The 27,866-nt window shown below is 36.2% G+C and overlaps 1 protein-coding gene and 1 pseudogene across 5 annotated transcripts in view; both read left to right on the top strand.

Annotated features, from left to right (window-relative positions):
- The window catches only part of RPAP2 (RNA polymerase II associated protein 2), a 97,979-nt gene that overhangs the window by 13,984 nt on the left and 56,129 nt on the right, over positions 1-27,866 (top strand). For 4 of the 5 annotated variants that reach the window (XR_010750285.1, XM_066376800.1, XM_066376796.1 and 1 more), the window contains exons 7-9: positions 13,227-13,262; positions 15,832-16,765; positions 22,442-22,524. Coding sequence is in view for 4 of the 5 variants with exons in the window: in XM_066376800.1 (XP_066232897.1) it covers positions 13,227-13,262; positions 15,832-16,765; positions 22,442-22,524 (1,053 nt within the window). In the remaining variant the exon portion in view is untranslated. The remainder of the gene's footprint in view (positions 1-13,226; positions 13,263-15,831; positions 16,766-22,441; positions 22,525-27,866) is intronic. The other variant, XM_066376799.1, reaches the window with a different exon arrangement.
- Positions 23,309-23,383, top strand: LOC136401793 (U2 spliceosomal RNA; annotated as a pseudogene).

Here is a 27,866-nt window from a genome sequence, read left to right as displayed (position 1 = left end):
CCATGAGTAATCTATAATATACATTTGCCACATTGTACATAGTATAACTATAGAACTTAATTATATATAATATTTTTCAATATATGACCATATCAGTATTTTATATCTGGATGCATCAGTGTTACCTTAAAAAGTCTCATGGGCAAGGATTATGTCAAGCCACTAGAGGTCACTGTGTTTTCACAGAGAATGTTTGATATATATATGTGTGCTCATAACCAGAAGTCTAGAATTCAATATTTTAAGTTTAGCTGTTGCACATATAAGCTGAACAGAATTGTAATATTTTAAGGTCTGTTCAAATAGATATGGGGTATAACATTCTTTTAAATGGCATTTATAGTAATTAATAGAAATATTTTTATTAGCTTATATTGAATCATAATAAATACATCATCACAATAATTTTAATGATAATTATTACTAATATTGGTTATTATTTTATTATTAATTATTAAATACTTATATAACAGTAATCAATTTTAAAACAAGGATAAAATTTAAAATCCACTCAAAGAATTAATATTTTATTGCAGTGACTTCCAAAATTTTTGACCACTGTAATAAATGCATTTTACATTATGAGTTATAACATACCTATACAGTAACTGACACATAAGTTTTATGAAACAATATTTATCCTCACTACATGAAAAACCTCTGATATTTTCTACTCTGTTACTTTTTTAAAATGCTGGTTGCAGCCCACTGAATTGTTTAGTTTTGATGTATAGTTTTAAGAGCACTTTTTTATTGGATCTGGCTTAGGTTTTTTTTGTTTTACTATACAAAAGTCTGTTATCAACACTAAGCCTTAGTTTCCTCATTTGTAAAGTAGAAAGTTGCATTTAAGGTCTTAGTTCCCTTTAGTTCTAGTGCTTTACAGTTCTAAGTCTGCTGCTATAGTGAAAGTTTTCTAGATAAAGAAATATCTCATTTATAAAAATGATAAAAATTAAAATTATTAGCATAAGACTAGGGAAGTTATACCACCTTGCCCTTGTAGGGAAGTCTGTCTCGTTTAAGAATTTAGAATAGGCCCTGGCCGGTTGGCTCAGTGGTAGAGCGTCGGCCTGGCGTGCAGGAGTCCCGGGTTCGATTTCCGGCCAGGGCACACAGGAGAGGCGCCCATCTGCTTCTCCACCGCTCCCCCTCTCCTTCCTCTCTGTCTCTCTCTTCCCCTCCCACAGCCGAGGCTCCATTGGAGCAAAGATGGCCCGGGCGCTGGGGATGGCTCTGTGGCCTCTGCCTCAGGCACTAGGATGGCTCTGGATGCAACAGAGCCACGCCCCAGAGGGGCAGAGCATCGCCCCCTGGTGGGCATGCCGGGTGGATCCGGGTCGGGCGCATGCAGGAGTCTGTCTGACTGCCTCCCTGTTTCCAGCTTCGGAAAAATGAAAAGAAAAAAAAAGAATTTAGAATAAAAGTTATGGACATAAATAATTTGAACTCTTCACTCTGTGAAGATGACTGATTAAGGCTTAGATCAAAGTTTTTAAATTATGAAGGAAAACCAGGAATGCTTTATACTATGTCCAGAACAACCTGAAGTTGACATCTGCAGGAGTATCATGATCTTACATACCATTTGGAAATAGAATACTGAACTTGACACAATATGGTCTTTCTTACATTACTGTAAAAGTGAATATAAACTTATGCACGGGATTCTAAAATACTAAATTTATAGTGTCTCTTAAATTTTCTAAGATTGTTTTATACCATAGTAAGCTCACTATCTCATTGATTTATAAAAAAATGTACAAATAAATTTAAGAAACATTTAGACAAATATATGAATTCTAAGTCCATATTTTTATCTAGGCTTTGGAGTCATAAAGGGCCTTAGAGGTTTCCTAGGCCCTCATTTTTATTTTTGAGGTAAGGAAAAAAATATCTGGAGTATATACTTAATGTCATGGAGAGCAATAGTGCTTCATACAAAATGTCTCCTGATGCCCTATCAGAGACAAAACATTGACCTATTTGGCCTGGGTCATGATGCAGTGTGATGCTTCTCATGTTGTGAGTCAGAAATTTTTTTTACCCACTTGGTGGCCAGAAACAGACCACATACAGTTTTGTTTCTCTGAGACAGTGTGCTCATTTAGCTAGTTGTGTAGTTGCATTTATAAATTCTGTTTAGTTGACTGGAGGCTCTGACAAATCTTTGCAGGGGAGCACTTTCTTGAATCATAACCTAAAAAACCAGGAGTTGAAACTAAGAAGGACAGATATTGAGAATCAAATTGATTTAAAAGATCAAGTTAGGGTGAGTGGTTAATGCTGACAGAGCTAAAAGCGCCATCATGTGGCTCAAAGTAGGGGATTTTCACACATACTTCTTGGCAATAAACATAGTGTAATCTCAGAGGTGCGGAAGCCAAAAACCTCTACAGAACAACTTCTATAACCTCTTCCTGAACAGCTAACTTTGTTGCTTGGTGTACAGAATAAAAACTTTCTGAAACAGGTTTTAACATGTCTCAGATTATATTTTAAAAGTTCCCACTACAAGGAGCAATTGTAGCCTGCTGCTTCTGTTGGTTCATATGTAGTGTGTGTATATATATATATACATATATATATATATGTATATATATATATTCTAAGTGAGGAATATGCATACATGCATACAAACATACAGGCATACAAAAGGATTTTTGGTACATTTTCTAATTTTAGATTTACTTTGCTAAAGTTACAATTAATTATTTATACTTTAGTGAAAATAATTTGAAAATATTTATGAGGAATAAGTTTAAGGTATTCTTTAATTAACATGATTACTTATTTCTGGTTTTTTAATTGAGCTTATCACAATTAAGTTGAGAATTATCTCCAGGGCAACATAAATTCTGAAAGGAATAGAAGATACTTTAGAAACAAGAGAAATGACACTTTTAACAAACAAAAAGCTTTTGAATTTCATCTAAGAAAGGGAAGAAGAGAAAGAGCAACTTGGGGCCTCATTTTTAAAACAGCTCATAGAAAAAACAAGTTTTATATTGAACTTCTTATTCAATATGTACCTCATTAAATTTACATTTAGTTTATTTTACTGTCGGGTACCATCTCTAGTTTATAGAGTGGGAATCAAGGAGACTATTAAGGTCACTCAAAAAATAATCTACAAACAACATTTAGTATTTTTTAAATTATTGTTGGAACAATGAAAAAGAAAAATAGTTGCTTATAAACTATACTGAGTTCTTAAGAGAAGGGTTAAGCAAAAGTTGTATCCTCATAGTTTTCTTCAGTCTTCTCTGACTCTGATTAGAGGCAGTATTGTGTAGAAAATGCTTAGACTTTGAAAGACCTAAATTCAAATTCTAGATTTAGTTCTTGTTACCTGTATTGACCTTAGGAAGTCAATTAATCTCTTAACACTTCATTTTCCTCCTCTATAAAAAGTTATGTAAGGACTAAATGAAATAATATGTAAAACTACCTAGCAGAAAGCGTGGGAAGATGAAAAAGTTCTGGAGATGGATAGTGGTGATAGTTGCAGAACAGTGTGAGTGTAGTTAATACCACTGAATCGTACACTTAAAACAGTTACATGGTAATTTTTGTTATATATGTTATCACAATTTAAAAAAATCTACCTACCACATAGCAGGCACTTACTATATTCTGATTTTACCCTTGCCTTCTTTAGAGATAGAATTTTCTTTTAACTCAGTGTTTGTCTCAAAAAATATCAAGTGTATAGTTGGAGATGTCTCATAAAATTATCTTAAATTGTGTACGTGATTTAGAATAATGTTTGCATTTTGATTACACTTTGATTCAACCATACTTCAACCTCATTCTTATTTAAAACTATTCTGCCTCCAAGATCTTGAAATAAAAGCTTTCCGCCTCTGACCACAACCTCTATCTCATCTACAGCTATCACTCCTGAGTGTGCTTTGTGACCTCATTTTGACCCCCTGTCTGTACCTCAGTTCTATTCACTGGGTTGACAGACCCTCATTAAATTTGTTTTCTTGAGCTCTACAGTCATCAGTTACAGTATTCTCTCAAATAATCCCAGATTCTTTCTCCCTCAACCTTCTACCATGTCTACCATTGCATGTCATCCTTTTTTTCTATGCTTAGGTTGCTGAACATTATTGGGTAAAGTTCTCAAATAAGACCATTTGCACTTTAGACAAACTGTCTTATTTAATTCAGTCCTCACAGTATCCCTGGGTAAGTATTATGACCCATTTTATTGATGGTGGAACTGAGGCTCAAAAGTTTAGTGACTCACTCTAAAGGTTTAGTCACTCACACTCAGCTCATATATATATTTTGATTTCTGATTTAAACCTCGATATGTCTAGCCCAGAACCTGCTCTCTTTACTTTCCTTGGGTCCTGTTTCTAGTTCATTCTGTTTCCTGTCAACTCTGTGCTCATATTTCTTTTTCCTTTGTTTCTTACTGACTGATACATTCAGATCCTTTTTCCTCTCTTTAGACTTTGACCCTAACCCCAACTCATCATACATAATTTAACCTACTACCTAACTGAAGTGGTTGAGGGCATCCAGCAGGATCTCCTTCAGCGTTGTCTTCTCTCTAGACTCCCACTTCTCTGCCTCCACATTGCTGATGTAGTTCCCTCTGTGTTCCTGATCTTTTCTCCTCTCGTCAGGCTTTACTTTATGATTTGTTCCTGTTTCTTCCTCTTTCATGCTCTTTTCATATTGATTCTTTTCCCTCTACTTTAAAGAGGAAAAAAAAATCCTGGAAAGTATCTATTAAATTTACCAGTCCTATAGTAATTGGTGATGTTATCAAGAGTGCCTGCAGACTCTAGGAGGAAGAGGATTGCTGACTGACTAGGAGGTAAGGAATTGAAAATGAGTACAGGCTTCTTTAAAGAAGGTTTACAATGAAAGGGGGCAGGGCTGTATGTTTGAAGGACAGAGTTTGAGAGGCAGGATACATTTGCTAAAAGGAAAACATAAAAAAGGAAAGTGGAAAAAGGAGAGGTTTATAGTAAAACAACAGAGTAAAATCCATAGGATTAGCCTCAAATACCTTTAGGTACAAACTGTATCTTTATAGACTCAGCTGAATCTGAAGCTTTTCTTTGTTGGCTCAGCAGGAAGTGTTTCAGAATACTCTGATTTCCTGTGACAGCTCATACATCTCTCCTTATCAAATATTCTCTTGGCCCTGGGTGGTTGGCTCAGCGTGTGGATGTCCCAGGTTTGATTCCTAGGCAGGACACACAGGAGAAGTGACCATCTGCTTCTCTGCCCTTCCCCCTTCTCTATCTCCCTCCCCTCCTTTCCCCTTTCTTTTTCCCCTTTCTCCCCTCTTTTCCCTTCTCTTCCCTTCCCTCTCCCTTCTCTTCCTTTCCCTTCCCCTCCCACACCCATGGCTTCTTTGGTTCCAGTGCCCCAGGCTCCATGGTGCCTCTACCTCAGGCACTAAAAATAGTTTAGTTGCCATCATGGTCCCAGGTGGGCATAGCATCAGCCCCAGATGGGGATAGCAGAGTGGATCCTGGTTGCAACACATATAGGAGTCTGTCTCTGTATCTCACCCCTTCTCACTTGGAAAAGAAGAAAAAAAATATATTTCTGGCTTTACTACTTATGAGCTATGTGACTCAGCAAATTACTTATTCTATTAGTACTCAGTCTTTTTATCTATAAAATCAGGATGATAGTAGTAGGTACATGATTTTTATTAAGATTAATATTTCTAAAGCTCTTAGAGCATGAATTTTCTTTCTACCAAATTGTAAGGTCCTTAAGAATAGGAACCTATTCTTTGTATTACTTACCATACCAAGCATAGTCCATACATATATGATAATAGTTTATAATTTTATTTTTGAAGGAATTTGTTGAATGATGGAATACACTCTGCATTTGCAGGTTAGCCATCCAGTATAAGAATCTACACTGCTCACAAAAATTAGGGGATATTTCAAAATGAATATGAAGCAATAAAATACTCCCTTAATTTTTGTGAGCAGTATAGTTGAGATTTACTGTGTCTACACCTACTTTCTTCCTTGCAGTGATACTCAGACTCCAGTGTAGGACCAAATGGCAGAGAGCTGCATGGTACTGACCCTTCATAATTTTAGGCAAAAGACCTGGGCTGGAAAATGGAATAGGAAGAGTGAGAGAACTACAAGTGGGAGGAAGTAGTCAACAGGCAATAAGACACTGTTGTTAACGTTAACATATTATTTAGGCCAAAAAAACTCTTAATGAGAGTTATAAATATCCCTGGAGCAGGCAGGGTTATTCACCACCCAAGCAGTGTCATTTGTTTTCTTTGAGCAACACCAAACCATGGTAGCGCCAGTGACTAGAGTTTTAGTGAGTGGGACGAAGTAGGGTAAACAGAATAATTTGGATGATTGGGAAAGAATACACCTCAATTGGCTGAGGGACAAAGGAAGAAGAAAAAATAGATTAAATTTTTACTCTCAGGCAATTCATTGCCATTGCCTTATTTTGCCTTCTTCTAAATTTTTTATTACCTGTCTTGGGGAATTCCTGAACTGCAGAGGAATCTCTAAAGCAGGGGTGGCAAATAATTGGTTTCATCTTGTATTTTGTACACATCTAGCACAAAAGGTGTGTAATGGAAAAGAATGCCTTGGTCAGTTAGCAGTCCCTCCCTTAACGCCAAGAGAACCTTTTCCCTGCAGCATTCTTGTGCTTGAGACTGAACAAAAAATGAATGGAATATGTAGGTAATAGTTATAGATTGATGCTGTGATATATGCTTATATAGGAAAATACTTGTAACTCTGACATTTTTCATTGACAGTCTTTAAATTTTTATTTACTGATTGATTTTTAGAGAGAGAAACATTGATTTGTTCTTTCACTTATTTATGCATTCATTGGTTGACTCTTGTATGTGGCCTGACTGGGGACTGAACTCACAACCTTGGCGTACCAGGATGATGCTCTAACCAACTCTGACTGGGCAGGGCCTCACCAGCAATCTTTAAATGTCATAACTCATATAACTTCTGGTTCTATCAACCATTTAGCTTGACATTTTTTAATTGAAGGTCTTTTCAATATGTCCTTCATTGAAGCTGTGTTTTGCCCTTTAAATGGGATATATGCTCAGTGCTTTAGCTTCTTTTTAATATACACTTACTTCCTTATATTTACTTTTTTTTTCCTATTAACTGACTTTTTAGAGCAATTTTAGGTTCATAGTAAAATGGAGAAGAAGGTACAAAGATTTCCCATATACCCCATATTCGCACATGAATCATAGCTCCCCCATTATTAACTTCCGCCTTCAAAATTGTGTATTTATTGTATTTGATGAGCCTTCATCAACATATAATATTTTTATCACCCATGGTTTAGGTTAGGGTTCACTCTTGGTATTGTACATTCTGTGGGTTTGGACAAATGTGTAATGATCTGTATCTACCATTTACAATATCAGACCCTAAAACTTATGTGCTCCATCTTTTCTCTCCCTCTCCCACCCTACAACTCCTGATCTTTTTACTGTTTTCATAGTTTTACTTTTTCCAGAATGTTAGAATTATTAGCAGTATATAGCCTTTCTGACTAGCTTCTTTCACTTAGCATTTAAGTTTCCTCTATGTCTTTTCATAGCTTGATGGTTCATTTCTTTTTACATCATATCTGATGTACCACAGTTTATTTATCCATTCACCTATTGACATCTTAGTTGCTTTCAAGTTTTGACGATTATGACTAGAGCTGCTATAAATGTCCATGTGCAGGTTTTTGTGTAGATATCAGTTTTCAATTCCTTTGGATAAATACCAAGGTGCATGATTTGTGGATTGTTTGGTAAGAATATGTTCAGTTTTGTAAAGAATCACTGAACTGTCTTCCAAAGTGGCTGTCCTATTTGCATTTCCACCAGCAGTTCATCCTCATATCCTCATCAGCATTTGATGTCAGTGCTCTAGATTTGGGCTGTTCTAATAGGTGTGTAATGGTATCCCATTTTTGTTTTAATTTGCATTTTCTGATGACCTCTGAAGTGGAGCATCTTTTTATATCCTTATTTGCCATATGTAATAAACAAAGTACCTATTAAGGTCTTTGGTACATATTTTAGTCTCTTCAAGTTGCTCTACCAAAATAGTGCAGACTGGGTTGCTTATAAACAACAGGAATTTCTTCTCAGAGTTATGGAGGCTGGACATCTGAGATCAGCAGTGTGGTTGGCTAAGGACCCTCTTCTGGGTTGCAGACTTCTAGTTATATCTTCACATGATGGAATGGGAAAGAATCGTTCTAGAATTTCTTATAAAGGCACTAATCCCATTTTTGAGGACTTTGCCAACATGACCTAATCACCTCTCAAAGTCCCCACCTCTTAATACCATCACAATGGGCATTAGGATTTAACATATCAATTTGGGGAGGTGGGACACAAACATTTGGACCCTTTGATCTTGTTAGTGTTCTGAATTTGGGCTATACTGTGTGTATAATGGTGTCTCATTGTTTGTTTGTTTTTTCTTTTCTGAAGCTGGAAACGGGGAGAGACAGTCAGACAGACTCCCGCATGCGCCCGACCGAGATCCACCCGGCACACCCACCAGGGGGCGACGCTCTGCCCACCAGGGGGCGATGCTCTGCCCCTCCGGGGCGTCGCTCTGTCGCGACCAGAGCCACTCTAGCGCCTGGGGCAGAGGCCAAGGAGCCATCCCCAGCGCCCGGGCCATCTTTGCTCCAGTGGAGCCTTGGCTGCGGGAGGGGAAGAGAGAGACAGAGAGGAAGGAGGGGGGCGGAGTGGAGAAGCAAATGGGCGCTTCTCCTATGTGCCCTGGCCGGGAATCGAACCCGGGTCCCTCGCATGCCAGGCCGACGCTCTACCGCTGAGCCAACTGGCCAGGGCCGTGTCTCATTGTTTTAATTTGCATTTTCCTGATGACATTTGATGTAGAAAATCTTTACATAGGCTTATTTGCCTTCTGTATATCTTTTTTCTGTTTTTCATGTATCTTTGGTGAGATGTCTGTTGAGGTCTTTGGTCTGTTATTTAATTAAATTGGCTTTTTTTATTTTTAATTGTTTTGACATGGTTTCAAGTGTCCCACTCAGTGTAACACTTCCGTCCCGGGTGGTTGGCTCAGTGGTAGAGCATTGGCCTGGCATGTGGAGGTCCCGGGTTCGATTCCTGATGAGGGCATACAGGAGAAGCAACCATGTGCTTCTTCACCCCTCACTCTCCACCTTTTCTCTATGTCTTCCCTTCCTGCAGCCACGGAGCAATTAGTTCTAATTAGTTCTAGCGCACTGGCCCCAGGCACTGAGGATGGCTCATTGGAGCTTCCACCTCAGGTACTAAAAATAGCTCAGTTGGAAGCATGGTCCTAGGTGGACAGAGCACCAGCCCCAAATGGGGGTTGCCAGGTGAATCCCAGTCAGAAGTCTGTTTCTCTTATCTCCCCTCCTCTCACTTAGGAAAGAAGAAAAAGAATATATATATATATATATAACACCTCCTACACACTGCATTGTGCCGCCCCATGCCACATGCAGAGTCTCTTTCCTCCCCCATTCCTGTTCTTTCCCCCTACCTTCACACTCTCCCTTTTCCTCTGGCTATTGCTTCCCTGTTGTTTGTATATAGGTGTATGATTTTTACTAATCCCTTCACCTTCTTTGATCCCATCTGCTCTTCCCCATTCCCTCTGACAGCTGTCCATCTATTCCCTGTGACCCTGCCTCTGCCTCTATTCTGTTTCTCAGTACACTTTGTTCATTAGATTCTACATATAAGCGAGATCATGTGGTATTTGTGTTTCTCTGCCAGTCTTATATCACTTAGCATAGTAATCTCCAGGTCCATCCATGCTGTTGCAAAAGGTAAGATTTCTTTTTTTTTTTACGACTGTAGTATTCCATTGTGTGTATGTACTACAACTTTTTTATCCACTCGTCCATTGGTGGACACCTGGGCTGTTTCCAGATCTTGGCTATTGCAAGCAACACTGCAATGAATGTAAGGGTGCATATCATCTTTTGAATTCTTAGAATATATTCCTAGAAGTGGGATAGCTGGGTCATAAGGCAGTTTCATTTTTAATTTTTTGAGGAAATGCCATACTGGTTTTCACAGTGGCTACACAAGTCTGCATTCCCACCAGCAGTGCAGGAAGGTTCCTTTTTCACCAACACTCATTTGTTGATTTGGTAATAAAAACCATTCTGGCAGATGTGAGGTGATATTTCATTGTGGTTTTAAGTTGCATTTTTCTGATGATTAGTGATGTTGAGCATTTTTTCATATGCCTGTTGGCCATCTGTATGTCCTCTTTAGAGACGTGTCTATTTAGGTCCTTTGCCCATTTTATTTTATTTATTGATTTTAGAGAGGGGAGAGAGTAAGAGGAGGAGTGGGAAGCATCAATTTGTAGTTGCTTCTCATATGTGCCTTGACCAGGCAAGCCCAGGGTTTTGAACTGGCAACCTCAGCGTTCCAGGTCAATACTTTATCCACTACACTACCACAGGTCCCACTTTTTTTTTTTTTTAAGTTTTTATTTATTCATTTTAGAGAGGAGAGGGAGAGAGAGACAGAGAGACAGAGAGACAGAGACAGAGAGAGAGAGGAGAGACAGAGAGAGACGAGGGGAGGAGCTGGAAGCATCAACTCCCATATGTGCCTTGACCAGGCAAGCCCGGGGTTTCAAACCGGCAACCTCAGCATTTCCAGGTTGACACTTTATCCACTGCACCACCACAGGTCAGGCAGGTCCCACTTTTTGATTGGATTGTTTACCTTCTTGGTGTTGAGTTTTATAAGTTTGTTTGTTTGTTTGTTTTTTGTAACAGAGAGGGACAGATAGGGACAGTCAGGAATGGAGAGAGATGAGAAGCATCAAGTCTTCGTTTCAGTACCTTAGTTGTTCATTGATTGCTTTCTCATTTGTGCCTTGACAGGGAGAGGAGGGTGGCTACAACAGAGCAAGTGACCCCTTGCTCAAAACAGTGACCTTGGGCTTCAAGCCAGCGACTTCTGGGTTCAAGCCAGCAACCATGGGGTTGTGTCTAGGATCCCATAGTCAAGCCAGCTACCTTGGGGTTTTGAACCTGGGTCCTCTGCATCCCAGTTTGATGTGCTATCCACTGCACTACTGCCTGGTCAGGCTAGTTTTATAAGTTCTTTATTAATTTTGGTTGCTAACTCCTCATTAGTCATATCAGTGAATATGTTCTCTGATTGAGTGGGTTGTCTTTTTATTTTGTTAATGGTGTCCTTTGCTGCGCAAAAGCTTTTTAGTTTGATATAGTCCCATTTGTTTATCCTTTATTTCACTTGCCTGAGGAGATTTACTGGCAATAATATTGCTATGAGAGATGTCTGAGAGTCTACTGTCTATGTTTTCTTCCAGGATTTTTATGGTTTCATGACTTACGTATCCATTTTAAGTTTCTTTTTGTGAATGGTGTAAGTTGGTGGTTTAGTTTCATTTTTTTGCATGTATCTCTCCAGTATTCCCAGCACTATTTATTAAAGAAACTTTAACTCCATTTTATACTCTAGCCTCCTTTGTCAAATATTAATTGACCATAAAGGCATGGGTTTATTTCTGGGTTCTCTGTTCTGTTCCATTGATCTGTATTCCTGTTCTTATGCCAGTACCAGGCTGTTTTGATTACAATGGCCTTGTAATATTGGTATCAGGAAGTATGATAACCTCTCATTTTGGTCTTCATTTTCAATATTGCTGAGACGATTCAGCTTCTTTTTTGTTGTTGTTGTTTTGTTTTTGTTCCGTATAAATTTTTGGCATACTTATATCTGTAGAGTATGCTATTGATATTTTAACAGGAATTGCATGTAGTCTATATATTGCTTTGGGTAGTGTGGACATGAGTTGTTTTCTTATTGTGCTTTAAGAGTTCTTTCATATTTTGGATAATAGTTCTTTATCAGATATGTCTTTTACAATTATTTTCTCCTAATCTCTCTCTTGTCCTTTTTATTCTCTTGACAATATCTTTCGCAGAGTAGAAATTCTTAATTTTAATTAAGTCTGGCTTATCCATTTTTTTTTTCATGGATCATGCCTTTGGTGTCGTATTTAAAAAGTCATCTATGTTTTCTCCTGTGTTATCTTCTAGTAGTTTTATACTTTGTGTTTTACATTTAGGGCAGTGATCTTTTGGGTTATTTTGTGAAGGGTATAAGGTTTGTGTCCAGATTCATTTTTTTGTGCATGTGGATGTCCAGTTTTTCCAGCACCATTTGTTGAAAAGATTATCTTTTCTCCACTGTATTATTGCCTTTACTTCTTTGTCAGAGATCAGACTATGTTTATATGGGTCTGTTTCTGGAGCTTTCTATTCTATTCTAATTAGGTATTTGTTCTTTCTTCAGTACCACACTGTCTTGGGTACTGTAGTTTTAAAGTAAGTCTTGAAGTCAGGTAATGTCAGTTTTCCAACTTTAGTCTTCTCCTTTAGTGTTGTGTTTACTAATCTGGATATTTGCTTCTCCATCAAAGCTTTAAAATCAATTTGTCAACATCCACAAAATAATTTCCTGGGATTATGGTTGGGTTGTATGGAATCAAATTTGTTGAGATGAATGACATCTTGACATTATTACATCTTCATGTCAGTGAACGAGTATTGCTCCTTTTTCTAGTCCTTTGTATACCTACTTAATTTAATCCATTTTGTGGTCTTTAGAAGGTGCTTTTTCTGAGTCACCTCAAAAGTAATTTACAGTTTTCTTTTCTTTTGGATTCATTTGCTATTATATTTGCTCCTTTTTATATTGAGCTAACAGCTTTTCCTTCACTTTCTAATATCACGATGCCTAGGCAAAAGTGATTTCTGGCATTGCATAAATACCAGAAATTATTCCTAGAGTGAAATTAAACCACCTATCTGCACAGTTCACATTCCATCCTAAAATATAGCTGCTTTCTCAGTGCAAAAAGTTTTACTAACCATGTAAAAGAAATACAAGAATTTGTATAATCTCTTCTCTCAAAGAGCTTGTGGTCTATTTAAGAAATCAGAAATGAACATGAAAAGTAAGACATTTAGAGAATAATGAGTAAATTTTGGACACAGAGATATTAATCCAAATTAATTCCTTTTTTTCCTTTAAAAAATCTTTATATGAAGTATATCCTTTTAATTATATTTTCTATCCAATGTAGTTATAATAAACACTTGAAAGTATTAGATATATCAGCTACCTTCAATTTTCTATTTCTGTGTTTTTGTCACAGGTGTCCTGATTTTCAGCTGCTACAGGAAGGGCAAAGGTATGGTTGAATCGGTATCACTTACCTTCTATATATTCGTGTTAATAGAAACATTAAGAGTAAGCCAGGTGATATGAGCTCTTGGACTTCCTGTGCTGGTGCATTATGTAAGTGCCCACTGTAGCCCACACAAAGAAGTGATATTTGCCTTGTACAGCTTTTTCTTTTTTGATGGTAAGGTGATGTGTTTGCTGTATGTGATTTATTGTACAGCTGTTTCTACCAAGAAAGTCTAATTGAACCTGTTGAAATATGATACAAACACAGCTTCGATCTGAGATACTATGCTGCTTTGTCAACTAGATTGTGCCAATTACATTTGTTGAAAGGTTTTTGTAGTCTTATTTTATAGAATAAAACATTTCTGTATCAGTTATTTAATTATTTGAAAGAATATCTAAAGCATTAATAGAAATTCCAAGTTGTGGATTTTTTTCCTAAACTGCCCTCATGGTGTTGCTTGCCCAACCATAATCATCTCTCACAACATGTCCTTTTATTTCCCAGAATAAATTTTCCTGATTATTAGTCACTATTACATGGACTTGAGCACAAATGAGAGATATTTAGTTATTGATGTATAGCTTTACTTTATAGTTCAGAATAGTATAAAAAAATATAATACCTTCAAATTCCAAGGGAAAGTTTGAAATATATGGAAGTTAAATTGTTCTATTTCTTTTTTTTTTTTTTGTATTTTTCTGAAGCTAGAAACGGGGAGAGACAGTCAGACTCCCGCATGCGCCCGACCAGGATCCACCCGGCATGCCCACCAGGGGGCGACGCTCTGCCCCTCCTGGGCGTGGCTCTGTTACGACCAGAGCCACTCTAGCACCTGGGGCAGAGGCCAAGGAGCCATCCCCAGCACCTGGGCCATCTTTGCTCCAATGGAGCCTCGTCTGCGGGAGGGGAAGAGAGAGACAGAGAGGAAAGAGAGGGGGAGAGGTGGAGAAGCAGATGGGCGCTTCTCCTGTGTGCCCTGGCCGGGAATCGAACCCGGGACTCCTGCACGCCAGGCCAACGCTCTACCACTGAGCCAACTGGCCAGGGCTGTTCTATTTCTTTTTCAAGTTACACTTGCAAGAAACAAGTCTCATGATGATATAAGCTAGATTCTAACTAAAAATTGATATCTAATACTGGATAGATATCCACTTTTCTCCATTCCCATCTACAACCTTACTTTCAACTCTGTTTCTCTTCCTTTACACACCGCACTGCATGTTTTTTAAAATTGCTGCATTATTTTATCTTATTTTATTTTTAAAAATATTTTCTAAAAATTTAATAGCCTCTTTTGGGGATTAATTTTAGGTTTACAGAAAAATTCTATGAAAGGTACTGTAGTTCTCTCACTACCCTTCATGTGTTTTTTGATCCAGAGTTCTCTTCATCTGGGTCTTTTACAGTTTTGATACGTGCATTTGCTTACAGCAGCTGCTCACCTATCCTTCTGTACCTCAAGTCTGTATAGATGAAGCTACTCTTTGCCTTCACTCTTTCATAATTCTTAATGTTTTTTAAACCTGAAAATTGAAGGAATATAGTCAATAGGAAAACTGTTGTCTTTTAATTTTAGAATTATGTTGTAATTCTGGAGTTTCAAATATAAACATTTTTCATTGATAAATGTTGATTTGCTACCTTTATTTTCTGCTGGGACTTCCTTGTGGTTTTCCTTCTTTGAAATTTTCTGTATGTCTGTCAACCAGAATGGGAAAATGTTAAATATCTCTTTTCATCTTTTTATCTTTCAAAGCCTAAACAAAGTTTCTATAATGTTTGTGTGTGTATGTGTATACATACATACACGTATATATATGTTTGAGAAACTATTAATGAAATTTTCAGAAGAAATTGGGTTTTTTTGTTTTTTGTTTTTTACAGAGACAGAGAGTGAGTCAGAGAAAGGGATAGACAGGGACAGACAGACAGGAACGGAGAGATGAGAAGCATCAATCATTAGTTTTTCATTGCGCGTTGCAACACCTTAGTTATTCATTGATTGCTTTCTCTTCTATGCCTTGACCACGGGCCTTCAGCAGACCGAGTAGCCCCTTGCTGCAGCCAGCAACCTTGGGTTCAAGCTAGTGGGCTTTTGCTCAAACCAGACGAGCCCGTGCTCAAGCTGGTGACCTTGAGGTCTCGAACCTGGGTCCTCTGCATCCCAGTTCAACGCTCTATCCACTGCGCCACCGCCTGGTCAGGCAGAAATTTTTTTTTTTTTTAAAGGTATATGAAATAGTCACAGAAATGGAATAGGCCAAAATAAAGAATAATTCAGTTGGGTGAAATTGTTTCTTTTCTTTTTGTTATTCTATAACAGTTTTAAAATAATTGGAAAAAAGGGGGCAAGGAAAGAAGTGAATTACTTTAAATAAATAAGATGTAGAGAAATTACAGATTTATAGCTTTCTCTGAAGTACGTATATACACTTACATAAATATTAGCCTATAAATAAGGCTTTGCATAAGGAATAAAATTTTCTGCCTTGAAAGGTATAAAGTATAAGTTCTGTGGTTCATTCTGTTTTTCTGTTACAGTTATTTTGTTTCTTTCCTTTTACAGTGGTCATTCTGGAGAAGAAGTACTGTTATGTAGTAAGGCCATTAGAACATCAGATATTGATAATCCTGGCCATTTTCAGAAGCAGTATGAATCTAGTTCTTCTAGCACTCAGAGTGATAGTAGCAGTGATAATGAGCAAGACTTTGTTTCCTCCATTCTACCAGGCAACATACCAAATGCAACAGGTATAAGGCCACAGCTGCACAAAAAAAGCATCATGAAGAAGAAAGCTGGTCAAAATGCTAACTTTAAGCAGGAAGACAAAGAACAGACAGTAGTGGATGTTACTGAGCAGTTAGGCAATTGCAGGCTAAGTTGTCAGGAGAAAGCTGCTGATTATGAACTTCCTTTACAGAAAGTAAATACTCAAATTTCTTCAAATAGTCCTTTGCAAAAAAAATTTAAAGCTTCAGAAATTTCTGAAAATAAATACAGTAATTCAGAAATAACTCTAGTAGGCATAAGTAAAAAAAGTGCTGAGCATTTTAAGAGTAAATTTACCAAATCAAACCAAGTTTCTAGGTCAGTTTCTAGTTCAGTGCAGGTGTGTCCTGAAGTTGCAAAGGCAAACTTACTTAAAGTTCTAAGGGAGACTTTGATTGAGTGGAAGACAGAAGAAACTTTGAAGTTTTTGTATGGCCAGAATTATGCTTCTTTGTGTCTGAAATCCTCTTCAGCCTCTTTGATAAAAGAAGAACTACATGAAGATGACATAAACTCTGACCCAGAAGGTCATTCCCCTGCCTTGAGGGAATCTCAGTACAGCTTGGATGAGTCTTTGCCTTTTAGGGCTTCAAATACAGCCATTAAACCACTTCCAAGTTATGAGAAGTTGAGAAAAGAAACTGAAACATTGAATCTAAAGATCAGAGAGTTTTATAGAGGACAATACGTTTTAAATGAAGAAACCACCAAATCACAAGACTCAGAAGAGGTATGTCTTAATGATAATGAGTTTTCCATATTGCTAACATGGAACTCTCTTCATAGCAAATATTAGAGCAGTAAGAAAAATACTGAAGAGATAAACGTTAAATTTTCAGAAGGCTTCTTTAGTCAGTCTTTTGGTTTAAAGTGCCATCTTCAGTATTGGCACTACTATTTTCTAAGTCAGTAGAAGCTTGCCCCTGAAAATTTTCATAAATGTGGAGCGTTTTTCTGTAATGGAGAAATAGCCTAGGATTGTGGGACAGAATTTTCTTTAAACCAGGTTCTTCATGTAATATGTAGAACCTCTGAAGAGGCTTGTTTTTTTCTGTATCCATATGTATTCTTTCAGATTCCTACATGGGGTACATATCTTTGTGTTTTATTTCCAGTGGGACTGTTTGCAGTGAAGTAGACTTACTAGTTGAATGGTAAAATATTTGTATAATATTTGGCAAGTATGCCCATTTAAAATATTATAAATAAAAATAATATATTAAAAGAGATTTATTGGGAAATAATAGAGAGAAAATGAAAAGAGCACATTCAGGTAAGACCTAGATTTGAATATCTGCTCTGTCATTTATTAGCTGTAAGAAAAGTTAGTTTCTTGAGTCTGATTGCTTATCTGTAAATGGGACTATAAGTAATTTTCCTTGCTTCACTTGTTATGAGTTTTAAAAATAATGTATATAAAGCATTTATCACAGTGCCTGACATGTAATTGGTACTCAGTAAATAGTAGTTATATGTAGAGACTGAATGTATGCCACTGAGATTTAGGGAGATTTTTCAGTACTTCTAATATCCAGTTTTAGTTGATGTGTAGTTTGGGAAATGAAATCAATTGACATGAGAGGAATAGGCAATACCTGGTTTTTATCACAAAACTTTGTTACTAAATATTTCTGAGTAAATGTGGCTGTAAATTTAAAACACATTTGGAAATTTAGAAAGAAGGTGAAAATGGACGTGTAAAAATTGAGAAATTTCTTGTATTTTTTTTTTTTTAGAGAGACAGAGAAACAGATAGGAAGGGAGAAAGATGAGAAGCATCAACTCGTAACTTGTAATTGTGTCACTTTAGTTGTTCATTGATTGCTGCACATATGTGCCTTGACCATGGGCCTTCAGCAGACTGAGTAACCCCTTGCTCAAGCCAGCAACCTTGGGCTTCAAGCCAGTGACCTTTGGGCTCAAGCTAGCGACCATGGGATCATAGGATCATGCTCATGCCAGTGACTTCACGCTCAAGCTGGCAACCTTGGGGTTTCGAACATGGGTCCTCAGCATCCCAGGTCGATGCTCTGCCCACTGCACCACCACCAGTCATATGGAAATTTCTTGTGTTCCTCCAAAATATTACTTAACCCAGTACTATATTTGAAATCTTTTCAACTGTGTTATTAGACAGCATCATAACTTTTATATTAAGTTTGGAGAAACATTGATTTTTGTGCTTATAAGCCTTAAGAAGGAAAAAATTAATCCCTGAAATTTGCTCCTTATTGTATAACATTTTAGGACTTTTTCACTGAAGTCTAACACAAATAGTCGGTATACAGCTCTTTTAATTATCACAAATGAACACTACCCAAGCCAAGAAATTTGAGTAAACCAGAGCCCAACTATGTCTCCTCCTAGTCATTACCTGTTTCCAAAATGAATGATTATTATAGTAGTACAGATAAGTTTAGCCAGTTTTGAACTGTATCTAAATGGATTCACACAGAATATATATATTTTTGGTGTCCAATTTAATTCATCCAACATTATGTTTGTGGGTCATTTGTGTTGTTATAGGCATAATTCTAGTTTTATTCTTTAAATGCTGCATAGTATTCCATTTTAGAAAGGTACCACAATTTATTTATAATAATGAGCCTTTAGGTTGTTTCAGTTTGGGGCTATATGAACTTTCTTATATATGTCTCTCCTAATGTGATGCATTTCTGTTGGGTATGTAACTAGGGCTGAATTTTCTGGGTCATAATGTATGGATATATGCAACTCTACTAGATAATGACAAATGGTTTTCCAACATGGTTGTGTGAGTATATTCTACTACCACAGTATGAGAGTTTCCATGACTCCATACTCTCACAATAGTTGATACTGTTAGTTTTCATCATTGTGGTGGTATTGCTTTTTGGTTATATTTCTCTGATGATTTGTTTCTCTGTTTCATTTGCTTTGACTATTTGGATAATCTCTTTTTTGAAGTAACTGTTTGAGTCTTTTTTCCATTTACCTATTGAATTTATCTACATATTTTTATTATTATCAATCTGTAGGAATTCTGTATGTATTCAGGATTCAAGCCCATTTCTAGTTATGTGTATTGTGAATATCATCTTCTACTCTGAGACTTGTCCTTCCACTCTCATTACTGGTGTCTTCAGTCTGGTTTAATTGTTGCTTTTAGTGACTTCTGTAAGAAATCTTTGCTTAGCCCAGGTTAGTTAATCTTCTACAGGCTTTTTTGCTTTTCCTTACACATTGAGATCTGAAGTTCACCTAGGATTTATTTTTGTTATGGTGAGGAGTATAGGTCACATTTTATTGGTTTTCTTTTTGGAAATACGTGCACATCAAAGTTGAGAAGCACTTTTGATTTTTATTTGTTCATTCATCAGTTACTGAGAGAGGTGGGAGAGATAGGTCAAGATCTCTCACCATAATTAGGGATTTGTTATTTCTCCTTTTAGTTTTATGGATTTTACTTTTAATATTTTGAGAACTTGTTATTGGGTGCAAATGTAAGTTTGTGTGTCTTCCTGGAAAATTAAACCTTTAGCATTATGGAATAACCATTCTCTACGTTGATTTTTTTTTCCTCTTGGAGTTTACTTTGCTGGCACTAGCATTTTTTTATTAGTATTTTCAAGGATTACCTTATTTAAATCTAGGCTGATAATCTTCATCCTTTATGTGGAGAAGTTAGTCCATTTACAATTAATGTCATAATTGACATATTTGGGTTTAAATCTACCATCTCACTCATTGCTTTCTGCATTCCACATGTTCTGTGTTTCTCTTTCCTTTTTGCTTTCTTTGTATTAAATATCATTATTCCATTTTTTTTTTTACTCTCCTTCTTATACAGTATTTTGCTAATTGTTAGGTGGTTACCCTAAAGATTAAAACCTGAATCTTTCCTGACCTGTGGTGGCACAGTGGATAAAGCACCGACCTGGAATGCTGAGGGTGCCGGTTCAAAACCCTGAGCTTGCCTAGTCAGGGCACATATGGGAGTTGATGCTTTCTGTTCCTCCTCCCTTCTCTCTCTCTCTCTCTCTCTCTCTCTCTCTCTCTCTCTCTCTCTCTCTCTCCTCTGTTTTTTACAGAGAGAGAGGGACAGATAGGGACAGACAGACAGGAAAGGAGAGAGATGAGAAGCATCAGTTCTTCGTTGCGGCTCCTTAGTTGTTCATTGATTGCTTTCTCATATGTGCCTTGACCTGGGGGCTTCAGCAGAGCGAGTAGCCCCCTGCTCAAGCCAGCAACCTTGGACTTCAAGGCAGTGACCTTTGGGCTTCAAAGCAGCGACCTTTGGGCTGAAGCCAGCAACCATGGGGTCATATCTATGATCCCACGCTCAAGCCAGTGACCCCACAATCAAGCTGGTGGGCCCTTGGTCAAGCCGGATGAGCCTGCACTTAAGCCAGTGGCCTTGGGGTTTCGAACCTGGATCCTCCACGTCCCAGTCTGACACTCTATCCACTGGTCCAGCTCGCTCTCTCGCTCTCTTTCCCTCCCTCTCCTTTCTCTCTCTGAAAATGAATAAAGAAAATAAAACCTGAATTTTTTGTCTTATTAAGGTCTAATGTAACTTAATACTTTTAAGCTTCCTGGACAATTAGAACTTTAACTCCATTTACCCCTTCTTTCCTTACGTGCTTTTCCTGTGTACTTTTGTTCTAAATACATTTTAAATCCTTCCAGATTATTTATAGTCAATATTGAGTTGGATTAGTCCAATTAATTACTGTCATTGTTTTTCATTTGTTACTGCATCATAATTTTTTCATCTGGGATCATTTGCCTTGGGCCTAAAGAAGATCCTTTGCTTTTATTAATGTTAGTTTGCTAGTGATGTTTTCTGTTTTTGTTTGTAACAAAATTTTTTATTTCACTTTTACTTTTGAAAGGTATTTTCCTGGATATTGAATTCTAGATTAGCAGTTATGTTCTTTCAGCCCATTGAAAATATTCTTTTGTCTTTTGGCTTTCGTTTATTTCTCTTATTACTCCTTCTTTGCAAATACTGTGTTTTCTATCTTGAGGTACTTTTAAGACTTTTTTTTTTTGGTTACTCTCAACTTTAAAATGGTTTGCATACCTGTGATTATATTTGTTGTTTTGGCTGTTATATTACTTGAATTTGTGATTTGATATTTTTTATTAGTTTTGGTATAGTTTTAAATATTATCTGGTAATTCAGTTACCAGATAACTAACTGTATCTTTGTTTCATATTTTTTTTATACTTGGTATTGTGTGGAGGGGGAGATGAGTGTTGGGTCTGACTGTGGTTCATTCTGGATATTTCCCAAGGTCAGTATTCTCTTTTCCAGTTATTTCTAATATATCATTAAATTTATCCATTGAGTTCTTTTAAATACTATATTTTTAAGTTCTAGGATTTTTGTTTGGTTCTCTTTTATAGTTTTCAGTTCTCTGCTGAAAATTTTAATCTTGCTATTTCTTTGAATATCTTCAACACTAATTTTAAATAAAGTCGGTAACTTCTTTATCTGGATTTCCTGACAGTTGATTTCTATGGGCTAGTATTTCAGAGTTTGATCATATTGTCTTATTGTTTCATTATGTGGCAAACATTGTATATTAAAAATTACAGAGATAACTTGAGACCCAGGCTGATGTTACTTTTCTCTAGAATGGATTTGTGTTCGCCACTGGCAGATGATTCGTAGCAGCCCCAAATCACCTTAATCCAACCAGGAATCTTAATTCCTGATTTGAAACTGGGCTTCAGTCCCTTAAATCCTAGTCATTTTTACTCCTAGAGCGTGATCTTTCTAAACAAACTTGGTGAGTGTGACTAGTGCCTCTTCCTTCTTGGCATGCCCCAAACTCTAATGTTTATTTAAAAAGCAGTGCTTGGATTCTCAGTATTTATATTGACTCTTCTGAAATTAGTCAGTGGCCTCTCTAGAATTATCTTCTCCAGAATCTCAGGCCATAATTCTTTACTTCTTTGTTAGCAATCTGTTGCTTTCAAACAAATGTGGGTTTTTTCCCAGCTTTTTCATTTCTCAACAAGAGAGGTGGTTTGAATTGTCTTGTCTGCCATTTCTAGAAGTGGAATTCCCCGAACTATATTTATAGTATTTGCTAATTTTTATCTTAATCTTGTACATTTATATAGCATATAGCATTTAGCATTTTACAAAGTCTTTTTGTATATACATTTTCTCATTCAATGAAGATATTAATATTCCTTTTATATAGATGAGAAAACACCTTTGAAAGAGTACAGATGACTTAAGTTCATACCAGCCTAATGACTGAACTGATATCAAATTTAAATCCTAAAATTTCCAGTCTATTTTTTATTCTGCCATAACACAGATGTTAACTTTTGTGTTTTAATGTTAATTGTTTTTATCAAAGAATGTAAATTCATGATTTTGTTTTGCTCCTTTAAAAATGTGATTCAGCAGGATCTCACCTTTCCACTGATAGATTCAGATTCTCAGAACCAGATTAGAAAACGCATCGTACTTGAAAAATTGAGTAAAGTGTAAGTATGTAATTGTTATTCTACTTACAATATTTTTAAATTAACTTTGTATTTGTGGTTTTATCATTGAATTTTGGACAGTGAAGAATAATGTGAAAAGTATACATCCATTTCCTCACCTGAGAAATTTAGATTGTTAAGATATCCTGCCAAGGAAATGCTGAAATTAAGTTTGTATACCAGAAGCACATAGTAATGAGGAAGGTTGAGATAATGAAATAGAAACCAAACTACCTCACTTTAATTTAATAATCCAATGAAGTCAGGGGAAAAATATAAGAGCTAGACCCATTTAAATACTGATTTGTGGTAAATGTGTCATCAGTTTCATGTATGAATAAGACTTTCTCAAGTTAATGGTCTGTTAACTCACTCTGCATACATATTCACAGGACAATTTCACACTCATCAACTTGAGATTTTGTTCAACTCAACTTTGCACTTTAGTTTTAAGCTTCCCATGGTGGAAATTACTGTTTCTGTAATTAACCCAGTCATAAATGGCATTTATAAAATTACAATCTTGGTTTCTCTTTCAAAAGGAGCATAAAAATTTTTTTGTCAGAGATATAAAAGCTGTTTTGAACTTTTCAACCTGTATTTTCATTCTTTAGCAGAAAAAATGGGAAAGTACAGTCATTGCTTATGGTACTGTCCACGTGGAGAAGTCTTAATTATGTAGTTCAAAAATAACAAATGCATATTTTTGGAAGCCATATTTTGAGCAACTTTCTCTAATTTTTCCATTTTAAATAAATCTTTAAAGTAATATTTATTATCTTTTATCGCTTCTCAGCCTTTTGGCCAAGATCAAGTGTAGTAAAGTAATAATTATTATCTTTTATTTGTTAGACTCTTCATATATGATAAATATGTTGTTAATTTTGCCTTTTATATGTTCCTCATACTCATATATTTGTTTCTGCTAAATATTGGGTTAGAAAACAACTGTAAAAGTCACTGATAGAAAAAGAAGGTATGCTTTAGTTACATAGTTTTTAAAGTTGGGATGGATAATCTATGCTGGTATATAATCAGTGCATAGGGATCTATCTGAAAATAATTTTCTAAAACTTTTAGCTAATGAAAGTAGCCAATTTTAAATTTAAGGCCACATAGACATGTCATTGAAAGAATTCTGTTTCTTCTGGATTTGGGCTGCAACAAAAGATACCAAAAGGATCCTGCTAGAAGACCAAATTATTGATATTAGCACAAAAATTAAATTTGAGAAGAGGTGGAATAACTTAAACAAAAAGAAGCACATCGAACACTGAAAACAAAATAATTATAATGACATAGGAATTTTTTTGTTGTTGGTTGGTTGGTTGTTTATAAATGCAGTTGAGCTTTTCTCATTATAAAAGTAAGACTTTTTTTGGTTTCTGATCAGAACAAACCAATTACAAAAGGGCATTTTTTTTAATAAAGAAAATGAAACATACTGGATAACAGATATGAAGTATTATTAATTTGGAATTCTGCATTTGAATAATAAGGAATTATTAGATAATTTTATTGGGATTGTATAAAAATGCCTTCGTATTTAGAGATAGCTAAGGAAATAGATTAAGTGACATGATGTCACAGATTTACTTTATTACAGCAAGAAAAAAGAAGGGAAAATAATGAAGCGTATGTAACAATATTTGGAGGTTGAATCTGAGAACATATATATATGGGTTATTATATATATATTATATATATATTGAAACATTTGAAACTTTCATAATAAATTTTAAAAAGAAAAGCAATACATCTTACTGCAGAAGATTTAAATGTTACAAAATGGTATAAAGAAGGAAGTGACAGTCACCTATAATCCCAATACTCAACAATAACTAGATTTAATATTTTGATGTTTATCCTTGACACATATGCTGATTAATGTATATATGTGAATATATCAGGTCTACCGGAAAGTTTGTCCGTTTCTATCACAACAAGTTTCGACATGTAAGCACATGTTTATCTGGCGCATGTGTGCTTATTTTTATCACTTAATGTATACATACTGACGTAGCAAATTAACTAAAACAAAGTTGATTCACGTTAGTCTTATGTGTGAAGCCATAGTGTACCCATGGCTACTGATAAAGTTCATTTACGCCACTGTATTTGATAAGAATTTCAACAAGGAGGAAATGCTACAGAAGCATGTAGAAATTTATTGAAAGTGGTGAAGGTACAGTTTCTGATAGGTCATGCAAAAGATGGTTTGAAAAATTTGAAACAGGTGATTTTGACCTTTCTGATAAGCCACGTTCTGGGCGACCATCTTTGATCAATGACGATGTTGTTAAGACCATGTTGGAGCAAGATCCTTTTCTGACAACATTGGAGATCGCAGAAAGGCTTAATTCAGCTCAGCAAACCATTTTGGACCATATTCGGAAGATAGGATTGGTGTGGAAATATTCAAGATGGGTGCCACATGAATTAAGTCAGAAGAATTTGGATGATCGAGTCGTTATATGCACATCTCTGCTTGCTCACAACAAAATCGAGCCCTTCTTGAACTGGATGATAACTGGGGATGAAAAGTGGATTACCTACAAAAACATCGTAAGGTGGGCCTGACCTGTGGTGGCGCAGTGGATAAAGCGTCGACCTGGAAATGCTGAGGTCGCCGGTTCGAAACCCTGGGCTTGCCTGGTCAAGGCACATATGGGAGTTGATGCTTCCAGCTCCTCCCCCCCTTCTCTCTCTCTGTCTCTCCTCTCTCTCTCTCCCTCTGTCTCTCCCTCTCCTCTCTAAAATGAATAATAATAAAAAATAAAAAAATTTAAAAAAAAAATTTAAAGTTAAAAAAAAAAAAAAAAAAAAACAACATTGTAAGGAAAAGGGCATATTGTGAACCCAGAAAACCTAGCCCTTCCACCTCTAAAACAAATTTGACTCTAAGAGAATGTTGTGTATATGGTGGGACATTTGAGGACCAATACATTATGAGCTTTTAAAACTGAACGAAAAGTTTAATTCGGAGAAGTATTATCAGCAACTGGATAATTTAAAGACAGCAGTCCAAGAAAAGAGGCCAGCGATGTTCAATAGGAAGAACATCATACTGCATCATGATAATGCCAGGCCACATGCTGCTTTGGGGACTCGTCAAAAAATTGCAGAACAAGGCTGGGAAATTCTGTCACATCCACCATATTCCCTGGACTTAGCACCCTCCGATTATCACTTGTTTTTGTCCTTACAAAATTTTTTTTTGAAGGGCAAAAAATTCAAAAATGAAGATATCAAACAAGCACTGGTTCAATTTTTTACATCAAAAAATAAAACATTTTTCAAAAATGGGATATACAAATTACCCTCACGCTGGCAAGAAATCATTAATAATAATGGTAATTACATTATTTAATAAAGTTTATTGACTGTAAGAAAAATTTGTATTTTTTATTCCAAAAATGGACAGAACTTTCTGGTAGACTATATATGTATAATTCCTTTTTGGTTCCTTATGTTATAGTATAAACCTGTAAGAAATGAAACATTTGATATCATATCTACTATGTATTATATACAATAGCATTATATAATATTTGTTTTTATAAAAATGGGACAATAATCCATATGCATTTTTCAGTTAACATGAATATCTTTCCATATTAATAAAATAGATTCACATTATCATTTTAAAGGTTCTATTATATTCCATTATGTCAGCGGTTCTCAACCTGTGGGTCGCGACCCCAGCAGGGTCGCCTAAAGCCATTAGAAAATACATAATGCATATCAGGTATTTACATTCCGAGTCATAACTAGTAGCAAAATTACAGTTATGAAGTAGCCACCAAAATTATTTTTTGGTTTGGGGTCACCGCAACATGAGGAACTGTATTGCGGGGTCACGGCATTAGAAAGGTTGAGAACCACTGCATTATATGGATATATCATAACACTGGGGAACAATATTTTTTTTTCATTTTCTGTTGCTTGAGGTTTTAGAACTGTTTCTATATATTTCTGCATCGCTGATTCCAAATCTGAAATTCATTTTTTGGTGCATGCTCTAGTTTTTATGCAATTTTAATTTCTTCTTGTTAAAGTTAATGGCATGCACTGGTTTTTAAATTGGAGTTAAAGGGCAACGACTCTTGGCTTGAACATAACCACAAGGCAATTAATGTTTTACAAACATCACTTTTACATAATTGTAGTTGTTTTTAAATGTAAAATATTATCTATTAAAAACACCCTCTTATTTTGTTTTAAGATTGAATCATGGCTTCTTCGAGTAGGCGTAAATGTAAGAATAGTCCTGACACCTTCTGTTATATATGTGGCTGTTACAAACTTCAATGTCAAAGGCACAATATTTCATCATTTGTGACACATGCATATATTGCCTATTTTCAAATTCCCCTTGGCAATCAAGACAAGAATTGGGCTCTCATATTGTGTGTCATAATTGTGAGGAAATGCTTCGTGACTGGACAGAAGGAAAATGCAAAGGAATGCCATTTGGTATTCCCATGGTTTGGTGTGAACCTAAAGACCACAGCAGTGACTGTTATTTCTGTCTGATCCATACAACGGGCATCGGCAAGAAAAAATGGCATATGATCACATATCCTAATATTCCTTCAATACAACCTATCTCACATTCTGAGACACCCCGGTTCCAGTTTTCAATGGTTTTATTTCTTCTAAGGACAAAGAAAGTGAACATGGTGATCAAGTGTATTTTGATAAGATGCATGAGGAAATGGTTGTAGAATCCGAAGGGTCTTCTTCTGATGCCAAGCAGTCATTAACCCCTCAGCAGTTTAGCCAATCTGAATTGAATTACTTAGTAAGAGATTTGGACCTATCAAAGAAAGCAGCTGAGTTATTAGCCTCCAGGCTTTAAGAAAAGAATGTACTTCACCAGTCAGCTAAAGTATCCCATTTCAGGAAGCATGAACAAATTTTTGTGGACTTTTTTTTCCAAAGACAAACATTTTATTTATTGTCATATCAGTTGTCTTCTCAGCCAGCTAGGTGTTACCACTTACAGTCCAACAGAATGGCAGCTATTTCTTGACAGCTCTAAACGAAGTCTGAAATGTATTCTCCTACACAACGGTTATGTTTATGCAGCGGTTCCAATTGGTTATTCAACTCATCTTCAAGAAGATTATAATGACATAAAAATTGTCCTTGACTTTCTGAAGTATGAGGGACATAACTGGATCATTTGTGTGGATCTGAAAATGGTAAATTTCCTGCTAGGACAACAGAAGTTTCACGAAGTATTCTTGCTTTCTGTGTTTGTGGGACAGCCAAGCTTGGGAGAAACACCAGACACAGAAGGAGTGGCCAAAACCTGAAGCTCTGGAAGTAGGGATGAA

Source organism: Saccopteryx leptura, chromosome 3 (genome assembly GCF_036850995.1).
Source record: "Saccopteryx leptura isolate mSacLep1 chromosome 3, mSacLep1_pri_phased_curated, whole genome shotgun sequence".
NCBI classification, from domain to species: domain Eukaryota; kingdom Metazoa; phylum Chordata; class Mammalia; order Chiroptera; family Emballonuridae; genus Saccopteryx; species Saccopteryx leptura.
Note: the sequence above shows the minus strand (reverse complement) of the source record. Positions and strands in the feature narration are given on the sequence as shown.